This window comes from Atractosteus spatula, chromosome 27 (assembly GCF_055471065.1).
Source record: "Atractosteus spatula isolate fAtrSpa1 chromosome 27, fAtrSpa1.hap1, whole genome shotgun sequence".
NCBI classification, from domain to species: domain Eukaryota; kingdom Metazoa; phylum Chordata; class Actinopteri; order Semionotiformes; family Lepisosteidae; genus Atractosteus; species Atractosteus spatula.
The window spans coordinates 7077652-7100073 of record NC_142732.1 but is presented as its reverse complement, the minus strand read 5'-3'; the positions used below and the strand labels follow the sequence as shown (position 1 = coordinate 7100073).

General features: G+C 46.1%; 2 protein-coding genes across 7 annotated transcripts in view; one reads left to right on the top strand and one right to left on the bottom strand.

Moving 5' to 3' along the window:
• The window catches only part of nf1a (neurofibromin 1a), a 104299-nt gene that overhangs the window by 68266 nt on the left and 13611 nt on the right, over positions 1-22422 (top strand). For 3 of the 6 annotated variants that reach the window (XM_088906700.1, XM_088906699.1, XM_088906697.1), the window contains 15 exons: positions 6160-6592; positions 6781-7121; positions 7604-7806; positions 8335-8528; positions 10493-10633; positions 11627-11906; positions 12726-12940; positions 13631-13692; positions 14115-14229; positions 15415-15516; positions 16482-16622; positions 19696-19822; positions 20446-20577; positions 21197-21332; positions 22153-22310. In XM_088906700.1, the coding sequence (XP_088762826.1) occupies positions 6160-6592; positions 6781-7121; positions 7604-7806; positions 8335-8528; positions 10493-10633; positions 11627-11906; positions 12726-12940; positions 13631-13692; positions 14115-14229; positions 15415-15516; positions 16482-16622; positions 19696-19822; positions 20446-20577; positions 21197-21332; positions 22153-22310 (2780 nt within the window). Of the gene's footprint in view, positions 1-6159; positions 6593-6780; positions 7122-7603; positions 7807-8334; positions 8529-10492; positions 10634-11626; positions 11907-12725; positions 12941-13630; positions 13693-14114; positions 14230-15414; positions 15550-16481; positions 16623-19695; positions 19823-20445; positions 20578-21196; positions 21333-22152; positions 22311-22422 lie in introns of all 6 variants that reach the window. The other 3 variants (XM_088906698.1, XM_088906696.1, XM_088906694.1) reach the window with 1 other exon arrangement.
• LOC148814292 (uncharacterized) lies at positions 317-11119 on the bottom strand. The gene is made up of 3 exons (XM_088906702.1): positions 10896-11119; positions 4713-5003; positions 317-2191 (listed from the first exon to the last, which is right to left on the bottom strand). The coding sequence occupies exon 3, from the start codon at positions 2184-2186 to the stop codon at positions 1470-1472; it is 717 nt and encodes a 238-aa protein (XP_088762828.1). The 5' UTR covers positions 2187-2191; positions 4713-5003; positions 10896-11119; the 3' UTR covers positions 317-1469.

Here is a 22422-nt window from a genome sequence, read left to right as displayed (position 1 = left end):
CCTTGCTACTATTTTGGGGGGGGGGGGGGGGTGTTTTCATGGAGCACTGGAGAAACGGTCAGTTTTACCTCTTGCTGTTTTGTCACAGGGGTCTATAGCCCCGGGTTTAGAGCGAGGACCTATGGATTGGTCTCTTTGCTCTAGCTAGATTTAACATGGTGCCCACTAAGTGACCTCTTCCAGCTGGCTGGCCTTCCTGGCGGACTGTGGCTGGTGTTTGTCCTGGACATGTCCATGAATTCGGGCCTTGGCCAGTACCATCTGTAGTGGGCCATGACTCTTAATGCAAACAACTCAGAAGAAACCAAGGACCATCTTTTGCATTGTATTGTTTAGAGTTTTATTTCATTTTAAACCTTGCTAATTTAAGACAAGCGAAGAAGCAACGTAAATTCACAACAATAATTTGTGTCCATTCAGCATTATAAGAGATTGAGAGCGATGTTAGAATGCAGTTTGCAGTAATATTTATTGCAGACCTCATTTGACAAGCTTACATGAAGATAAATTACCCTTTCACAAATAAAAAATAATCAGCTATTTTAAATCAGTCATTTCTTTCATGTCCTATTCACAATGTAAAGTGTAGTACCATTACAATTATGTTCTTCAAAGCTTTTCATTTTCCTTGTTAGATATTAAAGCAGTTAAAAAGTTTTTACAACAAATCTTAAGTTATCCTGGTTACTTGTACTATAACGCTGCTGTGGGAGATAAATTTGTGTCCTTTAGTATAACATTTAGTTGGCATTATTTACAAAGCGTTCCTCAACCACAATCTTTCCACTTTCCACTTTCCCTCAGCATGATAAGTTCTATTCTAGAGTCAGTGATCTAGGTTCTGAGTTTGGGTTTAATGATGTCCAGTCGTTATTCCCCTAATTGAACTCCTACTGCGTCTACAGCTGCTTCATGTGCAGGAGTGATGCGTCGCTTTCTGAGGTTCATTTACCAGAGGTTCCCAGCTGAAGGGCTCTAGATGATCAAGAAATGGCATAAAGAACAGAAGAAGCAGGCAGTTGAATTTTGAAGATTGTGTCACACACGCAGAATGTGCACTCACACTTTCCCTGTACTGAGAGGAGTGTTCTGGGGTCAGGAGTCTGTGTCCACTGATCGGTGGAGTGAGAGTCCAGGAGCACTCTTGAACTGCATCTAAAGGTTTTGGAAAAGCTGTTTCAAAGAGCATTGAAATTATTCTAACAAAATACAGACTAAGCTCTGGGGTCTCTTTGAGGGATGGGGTAAAGAGATTGCAGTGTGAAGGTCGATTTACACACACACGACCGGCGACAGGCGGGCTGCTGGCCGTAAAGGCGCGATGGGAATGGCATCCCGTGTATCCGAGCAGGAGTACCCACGCTCCGAGCGGAGAGAGAGAACAAGAGGGATTTGGTTCTTGTACCTTCTCCTGCCGCCCGGCTGGTCTCGCGCGGGTCGTGTTTGTGCAAATCCACCGCTAGGCTGCCTTACACCACCAGGATGACGTCCGCTATTTCCTCAGCGCTGGGGGGGCTGGGCTCCTCGGGGGGCGCCGCGCTGTTGCTCTCGGGGCTGTCGGCAGCCGCGGCGCTCCCCGGGTCCTGCGTGCCATTGGCAGGGCCCCCCTCTGCCTGCTCCTTCTCCGCGGGCGCGGGCGCAGGCTGGGGCTGGAGCTCTGCCATCATCATGCTGGTCTCGGAGAGCCCTGCCTCTTTGCCCGGCTCGCTGGCGCCGCCCCCGCCGCTGCCCTGGGGCCGGTAGCTCTGGCCGGCCACCAGGTCGACGTTAGTGCGGGTCGGCCGGCTGCCCCCGGACCTCCGCTTCAGGAAGCACAGCTTGCAGGACAGCACAGCGGTGGACAGCAGCAGAATGACGAAAGCCAGAATGATGGCGCTCACTGTAAGCAGATCAAGGACTTGTCCTTCTGTAAATACACACTGCAGGTAAAAGGCCTCCGACTGGCACCCTGGTTTGCGTGATGGGGTGGCGGTACTGCAGATGGTCATTTTGGATTGTGTAGAAGAATTTTGAGAAGGCGAAGTGGCGGAGTTCTCAATAAGGGAGCTTGTATTGAAATTAACAGAATTAGTTTTTGGTGAAGGTGATGAATTGTGGATTGTGCTGTTATTTTGTGCGATGACTTGCATTACCAGTCCCAGGATCGCAGTGATCACCAGAAGATGGTTCCTCTTGAGGCCTTCCATGCCTGCTATGAGAGAGTGGAGAAAGGACATGGCATTTTTAGATTTTCTAAGGGTTTTTTTAGACGAAGCCCCAGGTGAAAGGGGAATTCGCCAGCACTGCACAAGCCACAAAAGAAATTCAGAATAGGTTTTTGATTTCTAGGTTGTAGAATTCAAACATCTAAGTTGCAAAAGGCATTTAATTCTGGACAAGGGTTACAGCACACGATTATAAAATGGAAAGCAATAAACTTCAAGAAACAACCTGTGAAAAAGGTGAATGTGTTTGACAGCATCATTTTAATATTTCGAGACAGTATGTGGAAGCAGAAAAAAATGGCAAACGTTGTTGTGTATGTACGTAAAAGTGTAAATTTTTAAATCCATGTCTGTTATATTGAAGCTGAGCAATGCGTTAGTAAGACTTAGATTTAGAATGTGGTTAACTCTTCTCAGTATTCTCATTATTATACATAAATGATTTCACGGCATTTGAATTAGTTCAGAGAAGAACCACTTAGTAACCTCCCTAGCTCGCAGTGGTGTACATTTCTGGCAGTCTTAAAAAGCTATTTTAGTGAAAGAGAAAGCTACCAGGGGACCTGATTTTAAAACTTGTAATCCTCAGAGGCTTTGATCAAGTCACGCCAATGGAGCTACATAGCCTTGTTAACAAAGCAAATAACATGGCTTCTTTTACAAAACACCTGAATGAAATTATAGGATCAGTTAGCTCCAATTAGTTACGGCAGTCAGATGACCTCATCTTGTTTACAGACTTCAAGTAATAAGCTTTGAGTATTGGGTTGGCATTATGTGTGTCTATCCCTGTATCTGAATATACATCCATCCTAGCATATACAGTATGGTGCGTATGCTTCAATATAAATGCCAGTCTCTTGAGGGTTTTTTTTAAGAATATTTGAGCATAATCAAATTCCTTAGGCTTCTAATCAGGATTTCACGATGCACATCTGGCCACTGTTAAAGAAAAATCCATTTAAAACAAGATAAGCTAGTGATTTCACTGACGTGTTACAGTATGTCCTCAAGCTTTTCATGTGTGTGTTTTTTCTTTTTGTCCTTGTTCATTTATAGTTTCTGATGGTTTGGTCCTTAAAATTAGCAAGGGAAAGACAACCTGACCCTAAATAAAGATGCGACACTTGTGAGTCAGACTGGACTTGCACAACGCAGCACAGAGGGAAACTTATTTTATATATAGTTATTAACACAGTACTTTCATGCCCTCTGGCCAACACCGAGTCTTGAAAGCTGTTCGTCCGTAGCTTTTGGTGAAGGCGAATGACTTGTTTCATACCCGAGTATGCTGAAGCTGGATTGAAATGAAACCAGAGCTTCCAATCATAATGGAAACTTGTCTGGGCTATTCATTAAGGCTAAGGCAATTTACTGATCCATGGACATATCAGATCATAGATTTGAATCATTAATTGCTGATCATTTATCATTTATTAGCAGAGAACCTTTTTTTCAGTTGGGGTAGTTTGGTTTGAGGGCAGAAGGCCTGTAAAAAAGCTGTGGGAGACTGTTTTCTGTCCTTTAGAAACCTGTCTGTTCTCTCTGTGTGCTGCATGAGCTGTAGATAGTGCAGGTAGTGACAGATAAGTGGTGCTGTTCTTTCAAGTGGTTGTCAGTTCTAATTATGTACTTTGTTTGAGCTGAAACCGTTTCGGGCTTTGCTGTGAAGAAGAGTAGGCGGCCAGTTACTGTAAAGATTAAACTTAAAATAATCCGTCTGTAGCATATCTAATGATTTATTTTCTTTTCATTGCTTTCTTTTTGCTACATTTTGTCTTTCAGGTAGTTTTGCTTTTTTCTTTAAATATCGCTAAAATATATTATTTACACTATATCTATACAATAAACGGATAAAAAGATAAGTTACGCCTTTCATTTTATGACTCACTAAGTAGAGAATTATTATTAATAATTAAGATGATTTAGTTTTACGCCAACCCTGAATTCTGAAAAACCTATTTTAATTTTTTAAAGAAAACTTTTTTAATTCAACATTGTATTCAACATTCTGCACTGTTACTAGGCTGAGTGACCACGATTATTTCTCATGCTTGATAAATGTGCTTCTTTCCAAAGCAGCCAGTTTCCCAGGACTGTTGTTATACAGTGTGAGGATGAACTGTTCACTTTGTTCACTTCTGTGAAATAAAATCAAGATCCCAATCTGGGGAAAGGAAAAGACATTTGTTCTTGTGCAATGATAGTAGCTTTTCTGTTACCTGAAAACTCAACTTCTGACAAGTACGTACGTTGCTTATTTAAAAAAAAAAGTATTTGACTTTTAAATCAAAGTTTATCTTTGCAATTTCAAACCTACGTGACTGAAATTGAATTTGGCATTATGCAGATTTTAAAATTGAACTCTGTGCTGCCTGCACTTTTTTTTCCCCTCCTTTTAATCTTTTCGATATGGGTAACTAGGTGCTCTTTTAAGTTTAAGAGCTAAAAGCATCGTCGGTACCGATGGGCTCTCTGGAGCGTAGGTGAAATACGCTGTGCACTTACCTGAGGATGATGGGACCGTGCGAGGGGTCGGGGTCGTCTCCGGGTCGGGCCGGGCCGGGGCAGGGAGGACGTCGGGCGAGGTTTGGCAGCTGGAAGGGTGTGAAAGGCAGGGGGTACGTGCCGATGGACTAGGGGCTGTGAGTAACCAGTGCGTCAGAGCTGCTAGCCACTTGGGGGACTGCTGGCGCTGAGCAAACCACAGGCACTGTGACACACTTCCGCCCTCTGCTTCTGCTTGTGATATTTTTGGGGATGTTTAAATTCCTTTGTCTCACAGATGTTCTTCACATGCTGCATGTGCGAGAGAGGGCAAATAAAAAGTTGCTTTCTTTTTTTTCCCCCCCAAGAAAGAAAACCGGTTGTCACAGCCAAAGGTGGTGATTAATTAGTGCTATCCCAGCATAAAATTCCCCTCCTGCCCGCTCAATGCCAGATTTACCCAGTGTAATGCTTTTTTTCCTCAACCAGTGCAGAGACAGGGACTCGTAGCGAAATCTGAGCAGAACTGCAGGTTGTTTGAAAGCTGCAATGGCAGAGGTGTAATTCGGCAGTGTGTTTGTGTAGCACCCAGTGAAAATTGCAATTTACTAAGCGACGAGTTCTGTGTACATATATTGTGTATTGTGAGTGTTGCGTGACTTTCTGTTAGCTTGCAGTGGGGAAGTTTAAAATGAAAGACGGTATGAAAAAATGGCAAGGGAACTTTTGGGTGTGCTCTTCAAGTGCCTGTTTAATAAAGACCCATAATATGAATTAATAAAAAGTGTCAGTTTGTGGGGAGTAACATTTGTAGACTCGCACATGGCTAGAGTTGGGTTCTTGTGGTCCCTTCCAGAGCTTTCACTTCCTCTGCTCTCTCTGCTGACCTGTGAAAAGTCTTTCAGTCCAGCGTACTGTATGGTCGGCAGCTTTGAATAAACAACAGCTGGCCGGGTTCTCACTGCATCCCCAGCTGTGCACGGTGGTTCGTTTTTGAAATGCTTCATATACGGTATGAATCCATGTCGTCCATACCATTCCCCCCCCCCCCCCCCCCCCCCCCCAACTTTTAATAAGCGTGCTTCCTTCTTTATAAGCAAAACTTCAGTGCCTCGTCAGGCCAAATGACTAGAGAAGTGGGACAAAGTTTGGAGTCGTAAGACATTCTGTATTTAACCAGATTAACTCCCCCTGCAAAAAGCACACTGTCACTGTTGACTAAATGATCTGTTTTGTGAGATATGCAGATCTTCGTTTCTCTGCATTTAATGGATTTTTGATCAAATTCTTTTTAAACCACAAACTCAAAAGTAAAATGGTGCATATAGAAAATATATAGATAATGTGGTGAAACTATGACTCTAAAGTTGTAGCCTGTGTTGAGGGGCATGGGTATGTGGTCAGAACGCTGAGTGCAATTGCAGCTCGCGGTGACACTTTCTTGACTTTGCTGCTGCGTCCTCTCCAGGTTTAAGACCGGTCAGATCAACGGGGACCTGCTCATCTACCACGTGCTGCTGACCCTGAAGCCCTACTACGCCAAGCCCTACGAGATAGTGGTGGATCTCACCCACGCCGGTCCCAGTAACCGGTTTAAAACCGACTTCCTGTCCAAGTGGTTCGTGGTCTTCCCGGGCTTCGCGTACGAGAATGTGGCGGCCGTGTACATCTACAACTGCAACTCCTGGGTGCGGGAGTACACCAAGTACCACGAGCGCCTCCTCACCGGGCTCAAGGGCAGCAAGAAGCTCCTGTTCATCGACTCGCCCGGGCGGCTGGCGGAGCACGTGGAGCCCGACCAGCAGAAGCTTCCCGCCGCCACGCTGGCCCTGGAGGAGGACCTGAAGGTGTTTCACAACGCCCTCAAACTGGCGCACAAGGACACCAAGGTCTCCATCAAGGTATGGCCTAGGGTGCCAGGCTCGACCAGAGGAGAGCTCTGGAGGAGACGCGAGTGGGCTGTTTGGAGGTGGGAGATGGGAGTTGTGGGCAACTCCTCCACAACCATCTGCGCTCTCTCTTTACTTGCTCCTGTGGCGTCTCTCCCCTTCTCTCGCTCTGATCCTGGTGTTGCTCTCCTGTGCCGCAGGTGGGCTCCACTGCCGTGCAGGTGACCTCGGCGGAGCGCACGCGCGTCCTGGGCCAGTCCGTCTTCCTCAACGACATCTACTACGCCTCGGAGATCGAGGAGATCTGCCTGGTGGACGAGAACCAGTTCACCCTGACCATCGCCAACACGGGCACCCCGCTGACCTTCATGCACCAGGAGTGTGAGGCCATCGTGCAGTCCATCATCCACATCCGCACGCGCTGGGAGCTCTCGCAGCCTGACTCCATCCCCCAGCACACCAAGATCCGGCCCAAAGATGTCCCGGGGACGCTGCTCAACATCGCCCTGCTCAACCTGGGCAGCTCCGACCCCAGCTTGCGGTAATTCTGAGCAGGAATCTACATGCCTTCAGTTTGTAATGTCCGCTATGATGGGATTTCACCTGGGTGCTCTTCATATTGGACTTCTCAGCCCATACTAGGGTTAAACTCAAAAGAACGGCTTTGTACGGCTCATGTCACGTAACCTTAAACAAGTAACTTTCAGGTATTTTAGAACTGTTTCATGTGAGTATCATTACAGGCGTTTAGTTTGGACCAGTCTTTCCAATCTGGACTTCACTGGCCAGGGCAACCACGTATATTTTTTAACTTGAGACAAATGGTCGGGATCATCGTGTAGTCTGTATGGCCTAGACTATTAAATAATTCAGGTAAAACGAGAAATATTAAGGGCTGCATTTCATTAAAATTTAACACAAGTCATAAAAGCTTCAGAAAAATGTGAAACAGTGGATGAAGCTGAGAGATTGAGAAAGGGATCTTCTGCAAAGCGAAACCTGTTGTGCTCTCCTCCTTTGCAGTTCTGCAGCCTATAACCTGCTGTGTGCCTTAACCTGCACCTTCAACCTGAAGATCGAGGGTCAGCTGCTGGAGACATCAGGTCTCTGCATCCCGGCCAACAACACGCTCTTCATCGTCTCCATCAGCAAGACGCTGGCCGCCAACGAACCCCACCTCACGCTGGAGTTCCTGGAGGAGTGCATTTCGGGCTTCAGCAAATCCAGTCAGTGCCCACGCAGTGACGACTGCAGCACGTGCACTGCGTCACGCGAAAAAACATGCCATACACGTATAGATTCTGGAATGCGTGTCATCATTGGTGCGCGCATACTATATCGACAGACATACACAACTGTGCAAATGTTAGCATATGGCTGAGGACTATAGAGGCAGTTCAAGTTCATGAAAATAATCTCTTTCAGTAAATTTAATTCCCTTCTTTCCAGCTCAAAGACTGCTGGGTCTCTGTGAGACCCATCTGTCATTTGAAATGACTTCTGACTGTGAAAAACTGTACACTTCAGTGTGATCAGAAATTATATTGGAGAACAGAAGAGATGCTCCTTAGAAGAACAGTTGCCTTTTGTTGAACATTGTCTTGCAAAATAATAAGCGTCAAGGTGTTCTGGAAGGTGTAGCCTGCAGTTTTCTTGTGATCATTAGCTGGCCAAGTCGAAATTAAAGAGATCTGACCCCTTTGCTGGTTGATGTTCCTTTTCTTTTTTTTTTTACCTCTCTGATATGGTTTCAGGCATCGAGCTGAAGCACCTGTGTCTGGAGTACATGACGCCTTGGCTGCTGAACCTGGTGCGCTTCTGCAAACACAACGACGACGCCAAGAGGCAGAGAGTCACGGCCATCCTGGACAAGCTCATCACCATGACCATCAACGAAAAGCAGATGTACCCATCCATCCAGGCCAAGATCTGGGGCAGTCTAGGGCAGGTAGGAACAGGTCTCCCCCCTGTACCTTTTAAAAGCATGCGGCCATTCAGCCCGAGTCTTGTCTTGCCTACTGAGCATTTGCTGTCCCACTGGTTGCCTCTTTGAAAGTGGAAAGAGCTGATCTTTAAATTGAAGGGGGATCACCTCAATCCTGCAGGTCCCTTGTCAACCCCTTGAAGGTATGTTCTGTGTCTCTAGATCGAAACAAGCAGACCAGCCAGGGAACAGAAGATTGCTAGAAGAGGTAGTGCTGTTAGTTTTTTCAGAATAAAGCCTTTGAAGAAGAGGAACAGAAATACACCCTCATCTTTATTTTTGACTTTAAAGTTACCCTGTGTAATAACACTTTTTTTAGTGTAGGAAAGTTTTTATTTTTAAAAAATCAGAACTGTAGGAAGTGAAATCAGAGGCTGTTTATAACATACACAATTGATGAAGTCAGGACTTAACTGTTCTCCTCTCTAGAGACAGCAGCTGCAGGCAGGCATGGTGAGGGTGGAGGGAGTAAAAAGCTGACCTACACAGAGGCTTCTTTATATATTCAATATTTTATATAATACTTTAGTATGGGGGTGATCAAGTGTGTATGAATTATGACTAGGGCCTGGCCTTTTTCATGCAGAACTCATGATCTAACCAGTATTTCAGTTCTCCAGCACCAACAGGGCAGTATTACATCTTCTAAACCTATTTATTAAACAGTTGTCCTATTACGATACCTTAATCATCTCAATCAATGAATTACTAAAATGTCCATGTACAAAGGATGTGTATTTATATCAGTATACACTACAGTGTATAACTATTGGCACAAATGTAGTTTATTCAGTAGCATCACATATAATGCTGTCATGAATTAAAATGATCACGGGTAGTCTAGATACTGAGTTACTCAAATAAGAAAATGAATGCACCAGCATTATTTTGCCGTGAAATGTGATCCTTAGGTGGTTTGCTTGTTGACAGAGAAAAAATCTTGATATTTTCAAAGTCCACTTCAGTTGTGTTTAAACGTTTCATACTGCCCTTTGCAACAGTAATGCACAGAATGCAGATAGATTGCATTTACTAGAAGTACCTTTTTGTTCTTGCACAAAGGTACCTTGAACAAACAAAATGTTAAAACTTAAGTGATCTTTTGCATCTGCAGATTTGACAGTAGCCACAGGTACACTGTCAGATATTATGATCTGGTATTTAATTTAGTTTTTGTGTGAACCAGTGTGCTGTAATTACTCCTATCTCATTTCACTCAATGAAATGCTGTACAGTGTAGTTTAGATGTCCATTTTCAATTTACTAGACTATTTTCTTCCAGCTTGACAGCTTATTGATTACCACTTATCATACCTATTTTCTAAATCTATCAAGAAAAACTGTGATGGCAACTCTACCACTTTGTAGCCTGATAAACAGGCTAGGCCTGGTGAGTGCCAGAATGGGAGACCTTCCATGTAAAAACGGATTGTGGCTTTAAATGGTGTTAGTGTGCTAGTCAGGGTGCTCTTTTAGAAGCTGAATTTCAAAATCAATGCCCCATTATTGTGACTGTGGACGCTGTCCTGTAGGAGACGCCATTCTTTAGACAAGATGTTAAACTGAGCTCCCGACACCTGGGTCAGTACAGACCTCAAGGCCCTGATCATCGGAGAAGGGACATTAACTCTGGTGTCCTGATTAAATTTCACTGTAGGCTGGCACAATCTGGTCTCCCTAAAAATCCCCCCTTAATTCAGCTGGTGAAGCAATTTCTCACTTCACCAGCTCTTCCGTGCAGCGCGGCTGCTGGCAATGAAGAGTTTCTCATCCTGTATGTAAAAGCACTTTGTAATCTTTGGGTGTGAAAAATGCTGTACAAATACAAGCAAGCAAATACAGTGTTTTACATCCTTGAAAGCTAAGCTGTGCAGCCAGATAGCCAAGATTCTCCAGAGCTCTGAAGCGCCCCTCTGTATCCTCCTCAGATCACAGACCTGCTGGACGTGGTGTTGGACAGCTTCATCAAGACCAGCGCTACAGGCGGGTTGGGTTCCATCAAAGCGGAAGTCATGGCTGACACAGCCGTGGCTCTGGCGTCCGGCAACGTTAAACTGGTTTCAAGCAAGGTAAATAGACAGCTTGTGCCCACGATCCCTGAACGGACCCTGACCAGCACTGAGCCAACAACGAGCAAGACCTCTCTCAGTGCCTCCCTCTTCCTCTGCCGTGATAATATTGCCTCCAAAACATTTGAAACACAATTGTAAAAAATAAGCTTTAAGTCACCATTAACACAAAGATTAAACCTGCTTAGGGTTTTACTGACCCTATCTTAAAAGCAGAACTCTGGCTTTAATATTTGCACTGTCCACTGGGAAGATGACTTACCAGCTGGCTGTAGTTCTCTTGAGCTTCCTTAAATTCAAATCACTGCCCTTGTTCCTCTAAACTTCTAGTCCTCATCCAGCGGCCAGTCGACCTGCGGTCTGTTCATAGCGTTGCCAGTTCACGCTAACAGACAGACGCGCGTACACAGCGCCCTGTTCTGTGCTGTAGGAACCCCTGACTGTGTTCATCAGAGACAGAAGACAAGCCTATCTGTCCCACATTCTGATGCCACCCGTTTGAACGGGCTGTTAAACACACCTGGTTGCCAGTGTACATCCATATTTAATGGTCATTCAGCTCCTTCCATGCGCCACGGTTTTTCCCACCCCTCCCCCCAGAAATCAGATGCATCTCTGTGTGTAACTGGCATCTGCACCGAAGCGGCTGAGGTAATGGGTAGTGCCAACAAGAGAAAAGCCTCTGCGCACAAGGATGCCCTTTGTCCCAATAAGAGGAATAGGCAGCGATTCAAACACTCTTGGTGGTGATGTCACAATTCTCCGTTTAAATTCCCCATTTCAGAACCCACTCGGTGCTGCGCGCCAATTTAAAAATCACCCCCAGTCAGGATTATTTTAAAATTGGGCGCTGGCACGGGTTCACATTTCCAGCAGTGCAGCGCACGGCTCCGTTAGAGCTGTTGCTGATGGTTTCTGAGATGCGGCTCAGGCCTGCAAGGGCGCTGGCTGAAAGTAATACCCGATTGTGTAAACGTCCGCTCTGCCCGGCAGGTGATTGGGAGGATGTGCAAAATCATCGACAAGACCTGCCTGTCGCCGACCCCTACGCTGGAGCAGCACCTGATGTGGGACGACATCGCCATCCTGGCGCGCTACATGCTGATGCTGTCCTTCAATAACTCGCTGGACGTGGCGGCCCACCTGCCCTACCTCTTCCACGTGGTGACGCTGCTCGTAGCCACGGGACCACTGTCCCTGCGCGCCTCCACGCACGGCCTGGTCATCAACATCATCCACTCCCTCTGCACCTGCTCCCAGCTCAACTTCAGCGGTGAGGGCCACGCTCCCAGATCGCCAGGGCTGTCCGCACGTCCGCTTCCACGGCCGATGGAAGGGACCGAAGCCCGCGCAGCTGTCCCGTCGCAGCTTTTTTTTTTTGTAGCCAGAAAATCCCTTCTATCCCCAAGCAAGCCAGAATTTTGCACTGTCTGGAAGTTTCGGATCATAATATTGTGCCGTTGTGCACACCATGAACGGGTGCTCTGAAAATCAAAGATTGAATCGATTGATTGTGCAAGCCCCCAAGCTACTGGTTTTGGAGTCAGCTGGAATTCTAGCTCCTGGAAAACAGCTGCCAGGGAGTCTAGAGGGCAATAAAGACTGCTGTGTGACTCAGCCTTATCAGTTGGTTACCATACAAGATTGGTTATTGATTGCCTGAAAGGTAGCCTTAGTAGTTAATGACTATTCTCCACTGCTTACTACATTAGAAGGTTTTTCCTCCGTGTTACAGAAAACAGTAAATCAAAAGGTCCAACTGACCCAGTATTTTACATATTCAGAAGACTCTTTACTCCTTACTAGCAGCTTAAGGACTGATTTGAAGAAAAGCAGCCTTGTTTTGCTTGAAGTTCAAAAGCAGAGAGAGAAATGTATTCAAGTGGAGGAACGTTTGTCTTTCCTTTGCTTTGGAAACTCACCCTAATGTTAATGTTCTTATATAGCACACGGTTAGAGATGCACATAGACCTTATTTCACCAGCCACTAGAACGTGAACTTGCTCTTGGGGGAAAGAGCCCCCCGTGAGCGTTTGTGACCATGCCTTGTTGTATTTTGTGATTGATCCGTTCCTCTTTCGCCTCCCCGCAGAGGAGACCAAACAGGTCCTGCGTCTCAGCCTGACGGAGTTCTCCCTGCCCAAGTTCTACCTGCTCTTCGGGATCAGCAAGGTCAAGTCGGCCGCCGTCATCGCCTTCCGCTCCAGCTACCGGGACCGCTCCTTCTCCCCGGGCTCGTACGAGCGCGAGACCTTCGCCCTCACCTCCCTGGAGACGGTCACCGAGGCGCTGCTGGAGATCATGGAGGTGAGCGCCGTGGGCAGGACCAGTCCCAGACAGCAAGCCACCGGGAGGCTGACCACAGCCACTCTTCCTACGAGCCCAGCTCGCTGCGCTGTGCAGACTAGAGTAGGAAATGCAAAGAAACACTTTATAGGAACTTAAGGAAAGATAAAGACTATCCTCCATTGCTCAGTGTATTAGTCTTACTCAGACACGTCACAGGAAAGCCGAAGAGCCAACTGGCCCTGTTTCTTACGTGTTCGGCAGAACGCTTTTACTGCTCACTGAAAAGAGTAGATATAGAAGTGAAAAAGAAGTGGTTTCCTTGTAGTCGTGGTTTTCGTAGGACCGTAGGAACAATAACAAAAGGAGGCCATTCTCCCTGTCCAGCCCATTTGGCACTTAGTCATTAAGTGATACCAGAAGGTCACCCAGGCGTTTCTTGAAAAAACCCACGGTATCAGCCTCAACCGCGTGGTTCCACACTCGCACACTTTTCACGCTGTGTCAAGAAGTGCGCCCTGTTCTTGGTTTTAAATGCACTTCCATGTAGTATCCAGTTGTGCCCTTTTGTTTGTGTTTCACTGTTCTTTCTGAAGAAGTCTGCTGTGTTGACCTTATTGGTGCCTTTCAGGTTGTTGAGTTCTTGACCTGTGTCACGTCACCTTGCTGTCTCGTCAGTTCAGCACTTAAAAGATTTCACTTTCCTTGCAGGCGTGTATGAGGGATATTCCCACATGCAAGTGGCTGGATCAGTGGACAGAGCTGGCCCAGAAGTACGTGCAGCTCAGATGGAAACTATTTTTTAATGTGTTTTCTGCTGTAAACCCTGATGACCTGTTTGTGGGGGGACAAAGTAAACTTTTTGTTGTAATTTTTTGGCATTACCTTGCCTGCATGTTTTTCGACATTCATATTGGATAAATGTATATATAAATGAAAAGTCCAAATCAAATGATTGGTACTTAGCTGCAAATGATTAAACATGTTGGTTCCAGTGGGGGCGTGACCTGTTGCTAAGAGCTCTGGTGTGCATGTCTTCTATGGCCCCTCCCATTGAAACGTGTTACTGAGGGTTCTGGTGTGGGCGTTGTCCTGTTGCTAAAGGCCCTGTTGCGTTTCCATGTGGGTGGGATCTGTTGCTATGGGCAGCGGTGTGGGCGTGTCCTCTGCCTAACGTACCTCCCTCCCTGGGCAGGTTTGCTTTCCAGTATAATCCGTCCCTGCAGCCCCGAGCTCTGGTGGTGTTTGGCTGCATCAGCAAAAGGGTGTCTCATGGCCAGATCAAACAGATCATACGCATCCTCAGCAAGGCAAGTGCTCTCCTCCGTGCCCAGTGCACAGGGTTTCTTTCCATATCTGTCTCTCTGCATCTGTCCGTCTTTATGCCCATTACAGTTCAACCTCGCAAAGTGTAGGAGACGCACGATCTGCAGAAAACAGGAACTTGGTGCAGCCCAGAAGTTTGTCCATCAAGCAAATTATCGTCTTGTCATTTTTCCTGTGTCTGTGTACATAAAATAGCAAAATGCCCAAAGCAAATCGACAGTGATGATTGTCAGCCTCTGTTGACACAGAACAGCTTCAGTAATATGAATCTGCAAAGTCTCACCTGCCTGATTGGAATTCATTTTGTCTCTTTAATGAGTAGATTTGGGTCTGTCGTTACTTTAACTTTGGTATTTCTTTTTGCACATTCATATTATGAAAGCTTTTGAAAGTCATCAGTGATTGTTGAGTTGTTTTAACATTGTGGATTTTGCCTTATTTCAGCTGTGGACTCATTAGGTACTATAACCAGACAGCAGTTTGCTTGATGTAGAAAGCAGTGTTTTGACTGTTCCAAGTTCCTTAATTTACATCTTACAAATCGATTGTGCACTTCCTATACTATATATATAAGTATTTACAATGAGCGTATGATTACATTTGGAAGAGGTGCTTTGAATGTATTTTCCTCATCAGTGTATGTGCAGTATTTATGAACAGCACGACTCAAGCCATGGCTTCTTGTAAATGGGCAAGATGCACAGTTAGCTATGATTTGTTTTGTTTTATGAGGTATTTTAATGACCATAAGAGAAAACAATGATACCCTCCAGAAACCCAGGCAAGTGTAGGGCCTTTGGCATGCTTAGTTTTGTGAGGGTTTACTGTTTCACTGTGATACTTCTCCTTTAGCTTCCTTTTGAAAATGCTACTGGGGTGAACTGGCTTCCAGTCAAGGTTACTCTGTCCACTGTACAATTAAAAAGCAAATACCTTCTTTGAAATAACGCCGTGAAGTCCTTAGTCTTGATTTCACAGTGCTTATACCTTCCTCTTGAACTGATTGCCCAAATAATACAGGATTGTTTTGGTTCTTGACTCAATTGGGCCTTGGACATTAGTGATTCCTGCAGGAGAGGTCCCGATTCCACAGCCCTCCAGTGTGGCAGAGAGACATTTGCAAAGGATTATTAATTATGGCTTGTGCTTTTTTTTCCCCCCCTCAACAGGGTCTAGAGAGCTGTTTAAAGGGCCCAGATAATTACAACAGCCAGGTATTAATAGAGGCCACAGTCATTGCACTGACCAAACTGCAGCCACTTCTGAACAAGGTACGGAGACAGAAGTGCAACCAACCCTTGCAGGTCAACTTTACCTCCTTAATACTTGCTGTACTCTGTGTTGTCCAGTGGGTCTGAGTAGTTCCAGCCTGCTTGTGTGTGTGCTTGGCTGGCTGGCTTGGAGTTCGTGTCCATGTTCCCTGCAGCTTGACTGTTCTTCTCTGCCCCTCACCCCCACTCTCAGTGCTGCTTCGTTCTGCTCCGAAATCACCCAAGACTGCCCAGAATTGGGAGGGAAGTTTGCTGCCGGTGGGGGGAAGAGCCATCTTGGTGCTTTCGGGGGCAGACAGAATCCCACTGTACTTTAAAAACTTGGGATCAGCTAATCAGTAATGTCCGTCTCGTGGTGGAAAGAGCCACCTAACATCTAAACCACAAGACAAACAATTCGGTCTCCGAGCAGCCAACAAATAAATCGATTTATTAGTGGAAACACCTAGAGCAGTGTTTTAAATTTACAGCTTGAACTGTTGCATTTATTTTTCTCTAGTGCAGCGATTCTGTTTTTGCTAGTAATTCTCCTTATTCAGCCCATGAGGAAAGCAGCCAGGCTGTTGCTGTCTGGTTCCTGTGTGTCCTCTGTGTGTCGAGTGTGATTCGCACAGTCTGTACAAGTCCAGCAGTGTGCTGCATCGCCCGCTTCTTGATAGAGAGAAATCTGTCCTTGCTGTAGCAGCGACACAAGGCACAGAAATCAGTGAGTGTAACTTCCCCTTAGTAGATTTCCGAGAATCAAGCTGTTCTGGGAAAAAAAGTGGGATCAGTGTTTAAATTAACTTTTGTATTTGCCTCAGGTCAAGGCTAATACGTGTTATTGATGATTTACAAATGAGGATGAACAGTAAATATATTTTGGTTTAAAACTGAAACATCTGCTGTTAAAAAAAAAAATAAAAGCTGAAAAATAGTCTGGGTAACCAACGTTTGGACTCCGATCTTTGTTCTGTGTGCTTCAGGACTCTCCCATGCACAAAGCGCTGTTCTGGGTGGCCATCGCTGTCCTGCAGCTGGATGAGGTCAACCTGTACTCTGCCGGTACTGCCTTGCTGGAGCAGAACCTCCACACGCTGGACAGCCTGAGAGTCTTCAATGACAAGGTACTGAGCGCTGTCTGCGAGCGTGCTGCCCTACGCCAGGAAAAAAAAACAGAGGGGAGAAAAGAAAGAGAAAAGTTCAAACTGGACGGCCGAAGACTCACAATTTCTTTGTTTTTCTTCCAATGATTAAATCCTTAATATTTTCTGGGAAAAAAAAAGCTTAGGACAAGAATGAATATTTTAAAATTTGGTCAAAGTAGTTACCAAATTTACCAAAAATTACCAAAGAGTTGTTTCCAGAAAAGTGGATTTTTAATTTTTTTCCCCCCCTTAAATCTATTTAATTATATTTCTCCTTTTGACTTAAATAAAGCAAATGAAATGTGGTTGTTGATCTGCTAGTCTGGCAGACCAATGAGTTGTTCCGATGAGAGAAAAAAACTTGTTTTAAAGGTTCCACTAGCCCTCTGTACCAGGCTGATTCGGGATTGTGACGATGCCTGGACCCACATGGGGTTAGAAGAAGAGCCCATCGGGCCCTCTGACACACCCACCCATCCAGCCACTCCTCCTTTGACAGCGTTGCAGAGAGTTTGAAAAGCCATCCATCCGAGACCTAACTGGTAGAGGCGCTTGTCCGAGCGTGTTGACCTCTGTGATCACGGGTTCGAGCCTAGATCATGTCCCATGCCCTCCACGACTGGGTTTCCCCGAGCAGCGTGGTGACGCACAATTGTCTGATGTCCACCGTGAGCAAGGTGGGACTTTCTCGGTGAAACAGCGATCACCGCAGTCGCTCTCCTCCAGTCAGCACCGGACCCCCGGCGGGGGGGGGGGACATTGCCTGTGCCGTGTTGAGAAACATACGTCTTGAAGGTGGGCAGCTGGACGGAGACTGCTTACTTCACTCGTTCTCAGGGGGATCATACCTGTCCAGACCTGAGAAACACACAACTGGGTTCGAATAAAAACAAAAATGGGCAATTCTAAATTTAGAAATTATTTCATTGATAGTTACGTTACCTTACGTTACCTAAGAGATTGCTTTGTAAAATGAACAAGACTTTCAGGGAAATTAAAATCCGTCAGTTACAGTGATCTATGTAGTTCAGGTGGGGAGCTGCGTCAGCATGTGTAGGCTACAAAGGAACAAGTAATATGTTTATTCCATACTGAAAAAAAGAAGAAAGAAAACACAACGTTTCAGCCGTGGAGCCTTCTTCAGGTGTGCTCACATGGCTTGAGCCGTTCAGGACTCCTGAAAGAGCCATCCTTGATCCATGTCGGAATGCTATGCTCTGGCCTTTGAAAAAGAACCATTTGGTGTTGTCTTGTTTTTTTTATGGCTGCAGCACAATCGCTGTTTGTAGGGTGGTGTCATTTTACAGCAAATAGAATGCACATGAATGTTGTCTGTACTGAGAAATCTTACACTTAGCCACCTTGTTGGACATGCTGTAAGCGACAGGAAAAATTAAGAATGAGAATAAGTAATCCACTTCTAAGAATGAAAAGGTTTTGCTTGCATCGGATTCCCCATCTCGGCCGCAGTTTATTTTCCAGACAGTTTAATGCTCTCAGGGTGGGAATGTGTTAATTTCAGTTCTTTTAAAGGCTTCTCTGTACGTATTCTTGTGTATCTTTTTTTGTGCTGGCGGCTGGTTGTCAGAACCACAGGGGGAGATCTGATCTGAGTGCACCAGGGTGGCTTCAGCCACCAGTTACAGACCAGTGTTTTCAAATGAGGAAGCTCTTGCCTAGAGAGGAAACGTGGGGTCTGATTAAAACCTTGCAGCCTGTACTGTTCACATGCTTCCATCTGGAACCGGGTTTACACTGGGGGACAGAAAAATGACAGACTATCTCCCTTCCACCCTGACTCAATCCCCAAGAGGACTAGTGCCCATGTGGAAACAGCACCACTTTTCAAGAGCAAGATAATTAGAGCAGACAGGTTCAGAATGGGAGATCAAAAAGGTCAGATTTGTTTGCATTTTCTACGTAGGACACAGTTGTGAAGTTGCAGAGTTGCCCCCACTTCCTACATGAGAAACCCACACTTCAGCAGTGCAGGAAAATGACCAAACCGTGATCCATCGGCGGACCTTTATAATGGGGGCGTTGTATTTTGGCTTTTGCCGTGATAACATCCGTGTAAGAAGAAAGACCATTGTTAATCAGTTATACCACAATAATTCTGTAATCTTTGCCACTTTGTGCCATATAGAAAATATTCTACAGTGGTTAATAAATATGGGTTAATGGATTAAAATGTTTGCATTTTCAGTAGGTTATGATGTGGCGATCTTTTCTAATTTCTCTTTACTTTTTAACAACTTACTTTTAGTACTTGAAATATATTATTAAACCTGTAAAATATTAACAAAAAAATTATAAAGCAGCACCTTGTTTGCAAAATGTTAATACAGTAGAATGGTGTAGCGGAAGACCTTGTTGTTCTCTTAAGCTCAGTAAGACAAGAGAGTGAGTTGCACTACTTTGTATCAAAGATGTCAGTAAAGGAACCCTAGAATTGCAGACTGTATACGAGTCATTGCAATAGAGCGGTGATTCATCCTGCGTCTGCTGGCAGGCCCTGGAAAGGTGTGAAAACGCACAGCACCGAGCAGTCTTTCAGGCCCAGCGTCTCTTGCAGACTGGGACGCCCTCTTGTACGGAGCATGCTCGCCAGAGTGGAAGTCATGTCATGAGCACCACGCATATCTGACTAATTCTGTCACACGCAGTCATCTTCTTAGTTTATAAAGCCCCGCTCATGATAAAAACACCTCAAAGATGTATGCATCTTTTAACAGGTGAAAAGTAGACATAAAAACATAAAAAGCAAAAATAAAATTCATAGACTTAGAAAACACCATCTTGGTTAGACAAGTTTTAAAAGCATTCAAGCACTCAGGTTCCCTGGAGTGGTATAAATGCCTAAGGTCCCTTCACTTACATCTTACCCAGATTATACTCGATATTACAGGACTGTGCAAACTCAATCTGCAATCTGAAAATTAAATGAGGAAACTAAATATTTGATTAATGATTTTTATTTTTAAGCAGTTGTACGGGAGAGTGCACACTGTTTTCCAGTTCTGACCACCCTTGACTCCCTCTCTATCCCCAGAGTCCTGAGGAGGTGTTCATGGAGATCAGGAAACCTTTGGAATGGCACTGCAAACAGATGGATCATTTTGTCGGCCTCAACTTTAATTCCAACTTCAACTTTGCGCTAGTTGGACATCTGCTGAAAGGTGGGTGAGAAGATCGCTTTCTTCAGCTGTCTGAGAGGTGTACTGGTCTGATCCTTGTCTTGTCTAAAAATCCCAGGGTGTTTCTCGTCAAAAGACTAGGGGTGTTCACCCTGTTGTCGTGACCAAATGTCCCCCTGGCCTTTACCAGTCATGGCCTCCAAATAGTCCCAGTTCATGAAGTAGCTTCATCATTGTGCTCTCCTCCTCACTGAGAGCTGGTGTGTGGGGAGCGGACTGGCTCACTTTAGCTGCCATTGCATCATCCAGGTGGTGGAGGAAGGGAGTCCCCCTGTAAAGCACTTTGAGCGGAGTGTCCAGAAAAGCGCTATATCAGTATAAGGGTTATTATTGTTATTATTATCTCTCTATTTTTGTGCATCTGCCTGCCTGCCCACATCTGTCAGTTGTTCTCTCTCCACATGTGTCAGTCTCCAGATGTGTTTCATTTCCAGAAAGTTTAATTCCTCTCAGGATGCGAATGTCAGAGTTTTTTTTTAAAGGCTTCTCTGAAAGACCGTTTAGCTGCTCCAGTCGGTCAGTGGGGTCCTCGCAGGAACAGTGCGGTTTAGTGCTGTTGGTTACCCCCCGTGTGAGTCTGGACCCTCCTCCTCTTTCCTCCGCAGGGTACCGGCACCCCTCCCCCACCACGGTGGCGCGGACAGTGCGCATCCTCCACACCCTCCTGGCCCTGGTGGGCAAGCACCTCAACTGCGACAAGTTCGAGGTCAACACCCAGAGCGTGGCCTACCTGGCAGGTGAGCGCGCCGAGGAGGACGAGGGCGGCGTGCAGGCCGTCTAGCTCGACTGGCACTTAGTAGCTAATCACTCCAAAGTCATCCGGCTGTTTCTTGAAAGAAGCCAGGGCTATCAGCTCCCACAGCGTGGCCGGGATAGCTTGTGCCACGCACCTGCAGCCCTTTGGGTAAAGAACTGTCTGCTGTTCTCGGTTTTAAATGCCCTGCCACATCGTTTGCACTTGTGTCCTCTGGTCCGTTTTCCACTGTTAGTTCTGAGGACGTATTCTGAGTTGTCGAAGGGAAAGGAGGACAATTGACGAGAGAAGTTCTCTGCTCACGTGACTGCCAGTGCAAGTTGTCAGTCCCGAGTCGTTACAGGGTTAGGCTTGCAGCCCCGTATGATACCTCATTTGGCACAGGAGAGTGCTTTGTACTGTACCTGCGTTAATATTCCCTGACTCTGGGGGTGATTGTAACAATATGGGGTTGCTATAGCTAGTGCAGTGATTAAATACTGTGTTAAAAACACAACAGAATGCTGTGGGTTAGAAATACTCTCGTGTTGGATACAGAGGTCAGAGGGGGTGGCGCTGTGTTTTGCTGTTGTAATGAGACAATTCCCGCTCCTTGTGCGCAGCACTCTTGACCGTCTCAGAGGAAGTGCGCAGCCGCTGCAGTCTCAAGCACAGGAAGTCCCTGTTGTTGTCTGACGTTACCATGGAGAACGTTCCCATGGACACCTACCCCCTGCATCACAGCGACCCCAGCTGCAGGTAAGCATCTCCTTTTCTCTTCTGTCGGGTTCCGGGTAGCAAGATGGCGAACTTGCCGGAGAGCTGCAGACCCTGTATCTCTCTTACCCTGGTGTTTGTAATAAACAAGTATAACTTGGTAACGAATATCAACGTGCGTGCATGTCCTGCCCTTCGGGATTCAGCCGTTCGGTCGCTGGAGCCCCTGAAGTGAAAAACAGCCATGCTGCCTTGAGTAACCTTGTGACAGCATGGAACTAAAAAAAGAACACAGCTCTTATTTCATCATCTCTCTGAATCTGTTTTTAGCCTCTTAGTAATTGTTTGCTGCTGTGCTTCCATGCCGGTTCATTTTTTCTTTCTTTGGCTGTGCGGTCAGTGTGTTTCATCACTGCACAAGAATGAACGCGAGCATTGCTGTCCTCAGAACGCGGGTGTCCGCTCGCTTACGTCCATCGCGCAACAGGGCCACGTGCACGAGCCCCTCTGCTTGAGTTGCCGGGCTCAATTTCCTGTCGAGAGAGAGAAGGCCGCTGCCCAGGGCTCGCTGTGCAGTGCAGTGTGGGCTAAGGAATGCTGGGTAACCTGCTCGACTGTGATGTTCCAGCAGGGCTCACGGCAGACAAGCTTCTCACTTGTACTTCGCGCCGACCACAGGGCTCTATTTTAAAAATCTCAGCATGCTGGCAATGAAGCAAGACATTCTCTACATGACTTGGTGCAAATTAGCTGTAGCCTCACACCTGATATCTTAGCTGAACTAGAAAAGAGAAACTCATTCGCTTGCAAGCTGCAGTGTATGCCAAGAGCACGCCTCTGACTCTCTCTCTGGGCTTTTCAGGACGCTGCGAGAGAGCCAGCCCTGGGCTTCCCCCAAAGTCTCAGAGCGGTACCTAGCTGCCAACTACCCCACTGTGGGGCAGATCAGCCCCCGCACGCGCAAGTCCATGAGCCTGGACATGGGTCAGCCCTCACAGGCCAACACCAAGAAGCTGCTGGGTGAGTGACCCAGCAGGCTCCCTGTGTCCTGCCCCCTCTCTTCCTCTTCCTCAGCTGTCACCCCAGCGTTTCCTGCAAAGTCTGAGCTTCCTGAATGTCCAGACGTCTCCCT